The following is an 8,884-nucleotide window of genomic DNA, read 5'->3' as shown; positions in this document are numbered from 1 at the left end:
CACTGTTAAGCTCTTGTACTTTATTGAGCAGCTGTGGAATTAGGAAGGGGAAGTAGGATAGGGGACACGATTACATTCCTAAGTGAAGGTTTCAAGCTGGGCTTTGCAGAGGGTATAATTAGTATGGTCACTGTGTCTTGTAGGATGTTTGGCTACTTGGTGATAGAGCTTGCCAAAATGGTGTCCTTTGATAAGGAGGGCTGGGGGGGCAGGGAGTTGAAGAAATTCCCTTGCCAGGCTTGGGGGTCTGTAAACATTTCCATTAATCAACAAGTGTGTACTAGTCCCGAGTCTTACATTGTGATGCCTCACTATCCCCACAGCTCCATCCCTACCTCCCTGCCCACCAGGGCTGAGCTCAAATCTGTGTGTTGTGGCCCTCCGCATAGGCTCCAAGGGAGGGAGACTGAGGCTCAGCCTGGGACTCAGCAGGGCAGGTGATCAGGCTCCTGGCCAGCTGGAGCCAGAGGGGGACGGGGCATCCTTGGCCCCCGTGCTGTATGCGGAAGAACAGAGGGCTAAGTTGCAGCGAGTGCATCCTTGATGGCATTGGTGAGAGGGAAGCGCAGATCCTGGCCGCAGAAGGAGCCTTGGAAGTCATCCAGGTCCAGGGCCCATACCATGGCGCCCCCCAGCTGCCTGTCCTTCAGGTACTGCACCTGGCAGGGGAGGCCCAGAGGAGCAGGGCTGGGTTCCCTGACCCAGAGTGTGTACAGGGCACAGGTGCTCTGTGAGCCCAGCCCAGCCCTCAGTGCAAGGGACAGGAATCTGGCTGCTGGGAGCGGGGCCTCCTTCTTTCTGTTTGTCCTGAGGCGTGGCCTTGGGGAAACCTACCTTGCTTTTGATGCTTTCCCGGTCGTCGTATCCTACCCACTGGTTGCCCTTGGTGGCATAGGGGACCTGCTGGCCGAGGATTCTATGGACTGTGGCTCCGCGCAGGAAGTCACAGATCTGAGCAGATAACAGGGGAAAGGTAGTGTGGGGAGTCGTGCCGAGACCTTGCAGGTCACCAGGAGACGCCACTCTCCAAATCTCTTTTAGCTCCTGCTCCATCCCGCATCCTCACTCTCTCCAGGGTCTGCAGGCTGCATGCGTCACATAAGTTTATATAAAACAGATGCAAATGTCCCAGAGATGGTGGCTGCCTTGTCCCTGCTTAGCTTCTTCCATTTAAACAGAGATGTGAGGCCTGCTGGTTGACACTGAGGACAGGCCCAAGGCCACACAGAGTAGCGGAGGCTAGAATGAGACAAAAAATCTGCCTCTTGACCTCTGCTCTTTCCTGGGCTGGAAGGAAGACCTCATAGCCAGAGGGATATCCCAGGGGCCTAGTGGTGCAGGCCCATGTGCCCGTACCTGCTGGAGACTTTCAGCAACAAATGTCCTAACCTCTCCCTTCCACTTCCTCAGGCATGCTGGGGCAACCGGACATTTTCTTTATTCCCAAAGGAGAAAAAGCAAGAACGTGGTGGGGAATCACCTTCCCCAGGGCTGCTGGTGGTGTGGGGGAATCCTACCTTCTCCCCTAACTCCATTACCTCATAGTAGGCAAGGGTCCCTGCCTCCTTGGTGAACCGGCCTGGAATTCCTGGTCCTGAGACTGGGGCTCCAACACCAGCCTCAGAAGAAGCCAGAGTGAAGCTCTTCCCGAAGGTGGGGATGCCCATCACCAGCTTACTGGCAGGAGCCCCCAGCCTCAACATGTACCCCACAGCATAGTCCTGGGTGGGGTAGGGTGGGAACAACGTGAGCAGTTAGTGCGCAGGTGCGGAAGGTTGAGCAATTAATACTGCCGCCTTGGCAGGGGTTATAGGGATATGGTACACTGGGGATTCCCCAGTCCCTCCGGGAACTGATCATGTCACTTTAAAGTGAATTTTACAGTTTCATTCTTGAAAAAAAATCCTTTGAGTCATAGGAAGGGACCATTACTATTTGACAGATGCAGAAATCAGGTGGTTGGCTCTGGGGGCACAATGACTCCTACCTCCTCGGCTCCCAGCCTCTCTCCATTCAGCCCCCTGCCCTCACTCCATTTACCCTGCAGACCACCTTCCCAGAGCAATGGATCACACCCAGACTTTGGGCCTCAGTTTCCTTATCTGTGGAATGGGCCTCATAACCCCTCTCTTGCAGGACTGTACTGAGGACTAGAGGGGCTGGTGTGTAAGCACTGGCAGATGGCAGGTCTTGCGGCCCCTTCTTGGCCCCTCCCTCCCTCCTTCTGGGAACTCACAGTGTTGCTGAATCTGTCAGGACTTGCATCCTCCTGGCCTCGGAACAGGGGACTGTGATGGCCTGTGGTCCCACGCCAGGCTCCATGAAAATCGTAGGTCATGATGCTAATGAAATCCAGGTGTCTGAGGAGGAAGGGGATGGAGGGTGAGGCAGGAAATTATTAGTAGAAAAGCTTTAGGCCGGGTGCGGTGGCTCACACCTGGAATCCCAGCATGTTGGGAGGCTGAGGCGGGTGGATCATGAGGTCAGGAGTTCAAGACCAGCCTGGCCAAGATGGTGAAACCCCCTCACTACTAAAACTACAAAAATTAGCCAGGTGCGGTGGCAGGCACCTGTAGTCCCAGCTACTCGGGAGGCTGAGGCAGGAGAATCGCTTGAACCCGGGTGGCAGAGGTTGTGCCACTGCACTCCAGCCTGGGCAACAGGGTGAGATTTTGTTTCAAAAAAAAAAGAGAAAAGCTTTTGGGCTCCCATTTAAGGCCCCAGCAGGATGTGAACGAGGGAAGCAGACAGCAGCCAGACAGGCTGCTAGCCTGAACCCCAGCAGTCCCCAATGACCTCGGCCCCCATTGCTGGCACACCTCCCTGTGCCACTCCAGGGCATGGGCTCAGGGTCCCACAAGAGTACTTCAGTCAAGAATGGGTCCTCTGTTATGCCCAGCACACGTTTGGGAGCTGGCCTCCATCCCACCTTACCCCCACCACTCCTGCCATGCTTGTCTTAGTGAAAGCAGATTAAAAGTAGCATCAACAGACAGCCTGGTGGGGAAAGAACAGGGCCAAAGGATGACCTGAACCTAAGATGACTGGGGTGGGAGGAGGTTTTGCACACCCGCACCGGTGAGCCCACTGGGGGTGGATTGCATGAATACGGATATGTGGGGCAAATGGTTGACAGCCACCTGTTTCCCACCCTCTAAAGAATCCATTTAATTAAGCACTGAGTTTACACCTCCCTGGGATCCTAAAGAAAGCTCTGAAGTCATTTTGAAGAGTCTTTGTTCCTTACTCCTGGGTTTCCCGAGACCCACGGCTCTGCTCTCAGGAGAGATGAGGCTGCTTGGCTGTTCCTTGTTCCTCACAGGCATGAGGGGTGGGGTGAGGATGAGGCATGGGGCCAACAGGAAAGGGGGAGGCCTGTGTGTGTGAGAGAGCCTTGAGGATTCCCCAGCACTCTAGAAAGAGGCTGCTGTGCGGCCTCTCCAGCGCCCAGCACTCTGCTGAGCCTGGCGTGGAGAAAATACTCTGCAATGGCTGGAGGGTTTGAATAGTTTTTCCACTTCCCTTTCCAAAATACTTTCATAGCAGCTCTCTCAACTGCTCAGCAACAGCCCAAGCAAAAAAGGAAAGGCAAGGATTGTTATGCCTCATTTGACAGATGGGGAAACTGAGGCACAGGGCAGGGAAGTGACTTGCTCAAGGTCACACATCAAGGCTTTGGAAGAACTGGGACTGGAAGCCCAGTGTCCTCAGTCTACATGGAGTGCTAGGGCTGGGGGTGGCGGGGAAGCAGGAGTGTTGGCAGAGGTTCCGGGGAGGCTGCCTGGGGCAGGAGACTCACTGGGATATCTTGGCAATGTCATAGCTGCTGTCAACGGTGACCTTCCCCGCAGACACTGCTGCGCTGAGCAGGAGCTGTTTTTTCCCTGGCTGGGCTTCCTTTGCAAATTCGGCCTTCATTTCCTAGATGGGAGACAGGGAGGTGAGAGAAAGGGTCCCAAGTGGCATGAGAGGTAGACTCGTCGAGGGGTGCCTAGGTCTCTGTGCATCCCATTTGCTGTGCTCCCCAGCCTGCCTGGGGCCTAGTGGAAGTGATAAAGTGGCTCATCAGTGGTCCCATCCTCAGGTCACCCATCCTTTTCCTAAAAAATTGACTAATCTTGTCCCCAAACCCATGCACACCCATCAGCACTCAATTACTCCCTGTCCTGGAGGGAGCATCGGAACAGTGGGTGACCCCTATTGGCCTGCAGATGACTTTGGCAGACATTTGCCTTTCAGTCTGTGCTTTGTTCTAGCTGGTACATGAAATCCCAAAGTTAAAGTGATTTCTGTTGGTATTGTGAACAATTTGTTTAGACTCTCCTTCTGCCCCTGGTAACTGGAGATGCTTAGGCTGCCCCCAGGCAGAGCTGAGAGCTGCTGGACACAGTGCATGCTGGGTATGGTTGGCATCAGTATGGGCTCGAAGGGTGGACAATGGGCATTGCACTAAGTGGGTAGTGATGAGTGGGTGCTCCGCTCAGTCACAACCTTCCACCTCTTAGAACCCCACTCCCACCTCCCACCATGGTCACAAGAAGCCTTCCTTGCTATGTGAGATCTTCAGGGCACAGGGTCCCAGGACACTGTCCCGAGGCTGAAGTCCCTCTTCAGCCTCAGGAGGACAGCAGCTGATGCCGCCTTCTAGCCCACCCCATTCCCTCATGCCTGCCCACCTCCCTTCCTGTCCCTGACCTGACCAGCACCTTGATCAGGGTGGTAAAATGTTGCTTGTCTCTCCGTCCAGGGTAAAGCCAGGCAAGGTCCAGCCCATCAAAGCCATGAGTGCGCAGAAATGGCGGTACTGACTTGATGAAAGTGTGGCGACTCTGGGTGTTGGAGGCTATCTTGGAAAATCTAGGACCAAAATCAGCCCCGTAGCATGCTCAGCACTGATATGCTAGGTGCCTTGGTCTTCTGGTGGGGTTTCCAGGACCTGCAGAGCTGGGATCCTGAGGCCACACAGCTCAGAGAGGGCATGATTGGGACAGGGGTCACCTCCAGGCATGCATGTGCTTTAGAGCCACGCATTCCAGGTTTCCAGGTCTGGCTCTATCACTTACTAGCCAGCCACTGTGAAAGGTTATAACCTGAGTCTCAGTTTCATCATCTGTAAAATGGGGACAATTATAACAGCTCACCTTGCTGTCGTGAGGACAACATGGGATCATGGGGAGACAGGGTGCTGGACACACAGAGAGAACCCCGCACATGGTTGCCAAAGATGGCCATACCCAACCCCATTTCAAGCCCTGCTCCAACCCCACCTAATCTGAAGACTACTCCCAGGGTCTCCCCACTCCTCAATTTCCTCATTGGTTTCCATCTCTCTCTTTCCAGCCTTAATGGCAGTAGCCCTAGAAGTCCCATATTTTCCGGCCTGTGAGGTAGTAAATAGAGCATCGGCAGGGAATTGGGAGATCCACTGTTAACCTGCTGTGTGACTCTTGGCAAGTCCCGCTCCCTCTCTGGGCTCTGCTTTCTTTGCTGCACATCAGGCAGGCCCCTGATAACCAGGTAGGACTTGTACCTAACCAGTCTGGAGCCCCTGGAACATCCATACAGTGGGTGGGGGAGACCCAAGCTCCTCACTCCTATGCCATCATCCTCTGCGGTCCTGCCCCTGGGGAGAGGCTCCTACCTTTGAGAGCCAAAGTTCCATCCTCCGACAGACAGGAGAGTCTTCAGGTTGGGGTTCCTGTGGAGCACAGGAGGTGGGGAGGGCAGGGGTGGAATGACATTGTCATGACCCTGGGTGGCCCCATGTCTGAGAGGCCATAGTAGGTTTCCTGCTTTGGGTGAGAGGCTGGGTTAGGTCGCTGATGTCCTCCCATAGGACATCATGGGAATCCCATAGAGATTCATAGTGGTGGATCTCTGAGGGGTCACAGGTTTCACGGGAGTTACTCTGAGGTCTGCTGCCCATTTTTGTTTTCCCCAGTGGAAAAGACAGAGTATGGCAAAGTAGAGTCATTCTCATTTTCCATGCTCCCTGGAAAGCACATTAGGGGGAGGAGAGGGCTCCCCTCTCCCAGAGGGGCTCAGCTGCACTTCCATCTACAGTCTCTCATCACCCCAAATATTGCCCAGCACCTACGGTCATCCCCTCCCCCCATTTAAGCCAAGCCACTCTAATTCTCCAACCATAGGTGAGTAGGGTGGGGTCTCGCCCATCCTCCTGGGTGGAGTTGCCCTGCCCTGGGACCAGCCCAGCTGGTCCCTCCTCTCCTGGCCAGCCGTGGCCCAACCTGTTCTTGAGTGTGTTGAGCATGCCGTAGAGTGTCACATCATTCCACTCCCAGGTGTCGATGTGATCGTTGCTTATATTGGCAAAGCTGTAGATGATGTGGGTACAGAGGAAGCGGTCAATGGCATCTGGGAAGCAGCTCCCATCGCCTTCCCGGTACTGGGACCAGCTGGTGTAGTAGCAGACCAGTTTGTATGCAGAGCCTGAAGGAGAAGTCTTGGGTGGGGCCTGGGCCAGGATTCGGCAAGAGACCTCAGGCTGAGCCCAGAGCTGAGCACCAATAGGGTGTGGGGGTGGGTAGGGAGGAGTGGGGTGCAGATTGTGAGCAAAGTCAGAATTCTTAAATGAAAGGAGCTGGTTCAGGTCCCCCTCCCCCTGGGGAGTTCCCTGACTGGTGAAAATGAGGCCTATTCTGAAAATGCTTAGAAAAGATCAAATGCAGTGGATGAATACGATACAGGCGCTGTGTGGGGGAAGGGTAGGAGCTGGTGAATAAGGGTGAAATGGGACTTGGTGCCAGCACAGCAGGCTTCCTGGAAGCAGTGGCTTTGTGGGAGGGGAAGGCCCAAGATAGCCTGTGTCACAGATGGCCCTGGCTTTCAGGCTGGCACCTTTAGTGACCTGCAGTGAGGTCCTTCATCCATGAGGGACTCTGGCCCACCTTTCTCTGCCTCCTGGTGAGAGTGCCTCCAACTTGTAACCCACCCAGAATGGCGGTCCTGTGCTCCCTCGGCATGTCCCCCAAGCTGGGGCACAATATCACAACGGACCAGGAAGTCCTTCCTCGCCTCTAATTCTGTTTCTCCTTCTGCAAACAATGTGGGCATCACGCATCCAAGCAGCTACTGGGCAACTGTACTAGCGGCTCCCAGGGGCTGTCAGTCAAAGCCTTCACTGAACCAGGACCTTTTAAAGTTTCTTATTTTGAGAATTTTCACATATACCAAAGAGTACAGTAAAATAAACATCCATATACTCCTCATTCTGGTTTAGCAAACGTGAATATTTCGAAGCCATTGGAAGCACAGAAGAAACTGGCAAAGTGTTCCCCTGGAGCTAAGACCTCCTCCACACCTGCCCTGTGCCCTCACCACGCCTCTGGACTTAAACTGGCGGTGGAGGGATTACTCACAGCACTGCAGCAGCACCAGGACCACAAAGCCTGAAGAGAAATCCAGGATCAGACCCCTGCAAGTGCATCCTGCCCTTCTACGCTGCTCCCTCCCCCAAGCAACTGAGACCCCCCCCACCCCCCTGCCTCCTGGTTGCAGCCTCACTCCCTCCCCTGGCTCTGCTTCCCCCCCGCCTCTCCCCACTCCCTTAGTCCCTCACCCAGCAGGCAGATGGCTCTGCGGGCTGTCTGGGCCTGAAAACCCACAACTCTGATGGATTGAGCTTGGCTAGCCCAGATACCTGTTTGAGCCGCCTTCACACCCATTCTGGCTGCAGCAGAGCAGGGCAGGGTGTGGCCTCTTCCCTTGCCCACGGCTCCTGGTGCCAGCTACCTAGACAGGGCCTCTTCCCCAGGCCCTGTACTTCCTTTATATACCTGTCCCACTCCACTCCCCCGCGCGGCAAACCAGCCCTTTTATGGGAACTGAGCTATGTGTCAATGAAGGAATGACGAGGCTGGCAAGTGGAGGCGGGGGAGTACTATGGATTACCAGAGGAGGGTTGAGAAACCGCAGAGTTTTGAAAACTTGGGTCAGGTCTTCATGAGGCACCTGCCAGCAGAAGAGCCACCAGGGTGATGATGGGGGGCTTCCGGAGAAGTGACTCAGTCGCATTTCCCAGCCTTCCTCCCACTCCTGCACCCCACCACTGGCCTTTCTTGCCAGCAATTTCCTGGCTTTTCTGGCAGCCTCTACCTTTGCATCTTCAGCATTCACTCCAGGCCCCTGGCCAGGTGGAAACTGGGCACAATTTAGTTATGTAAGCCACAGTGCCCTAAACAAGGCTGTTGTTTTCTTCCCAGGCTCAGCATTGCCCTGCTTGACCTACCCTCCTACCCTGCCCCTCACACTTTCTGTCTTCAGGCTGGGTAAGGGCCAGAGAGCCTTGGGAGGAAGGAAAGCAAAGAGCCTGAAACTGAGCACTCCCTTTTGGGCCCATGTCTGCTTTTTTTGCAATTTACATGCTGATTATTTAGAGGGAAAGACCGGGAAATTCCCAAGAATGCTTTAAGCCCTGGTGCTGTTTTGCTTCTGTTTTGAAATTCCCATAAAGAGAGAGGATCTTTTGCAAGCTCGGTGCTGCAGTGAGGCACCATGGAGAACATACAGGCCCTGCGAGGCGGCTGCACTGAGCATCTCACATCAGTCAGCTCCCCTGCTCTCTCAGTGAGGCTTTGGAACCCAAGCCTGATGATACAGCCCCTCTCTAAATCCTTCAGTGATCTCTCATCACTCCTAGGATAAGAACAAAACTTCTTAACGAGGCTCTCTGCTTGATTACGTCCCTGTTTGTGGATACTTTTTTTTTTTTTTGGCCAAATATCCAGGACAACTCCATTCTTTGCAGGCTTAACATTAATTAATAGGCAGTGAGTGAAAAGTTCAGAACTCCAAGAGCCAGAATGGGTCCGAGGGCTTCTCAAGAAAGTACCTTTATTTTTCACTAACGTTAGGTAATACTCGA

The 8,884-nt window shown here is 54.2% G+C and overlaps 1 protein-coding gene across 1 annotated transcript; it reads right to left on the bottom strand.

Annotated features, from left to right (window-relative positions):
- CHI3L1 (chitinase 3 like 1) lies at positions 1-8,374 on the bottom strand. The gene is made up of 10 exons (XM_055234563.2): positions 7,661-8,374; positions 7,380-7,409; positions 6,249-6,450; positions 5,642-5,698; positions 4,707-4,857; positions 3,800-3,921; positions 2,237-2,360; positions 1,539-1,721; positions 835-951; positions 1-659 (listed from the first exon to the last, which is right to left on the bottom strand). Exons 1-10 carry the CDS (start codon positions 7,683-7,685, stop codon positions 519-521), a joined length of 1,152 nt encoding a protein of 383 aa, XP_055090538.1. The 5' UTR covers positions 7,686-8,374; the 3' UTR covers positions 1-518.
- Positions 8,375-8,884: the final 510 nt, after the last annotated feature.

The sequence above is a fragment of the Symphalangus syndactylus genome, chromosome 19 (genome assembly GCF_028878055.3).
Source record: "Symphalangus syndactylus isolate Jambi chromosome 19, NHGRI_mSymSyn1-v2.1_pri, whole genome shotgun sequence".
NCBI lineage: Eukaryota > Metazoa > Chordata > Mammalia > Primates > Hylobatidae > Symphalangus > Symphalangus syndactylus.
The sequence above is the reverse complement of the archived record's forward strand: the minus strand, read 5'-3'. Positions and strand labels throughout refer to the sequence as shown.

Excerpts from the sequence above, each read along its gene's own strand:
- CHI3L1 (XM_055234563.2), bottom strand. The coding sequence starts at position 7,685 with ATGGGTGTGAAGGCGGCTCAAACAG. Across the intron at positions 5,699-6,248 it reads CTCAACACACTCAAGAACAG|GAACCCCAACCTGAAGACTC; the intron begins GTTGGGCCACGG and ends TGTGCTCCACAG. Across the intron at positions 660-834 it reads GGGAAAGCATCAAAAGCAAG|GTGCAGTACCTGAAGGACAG; the intron begins GTAGGTTTCCCC and ends CTCCCCTGCCAG.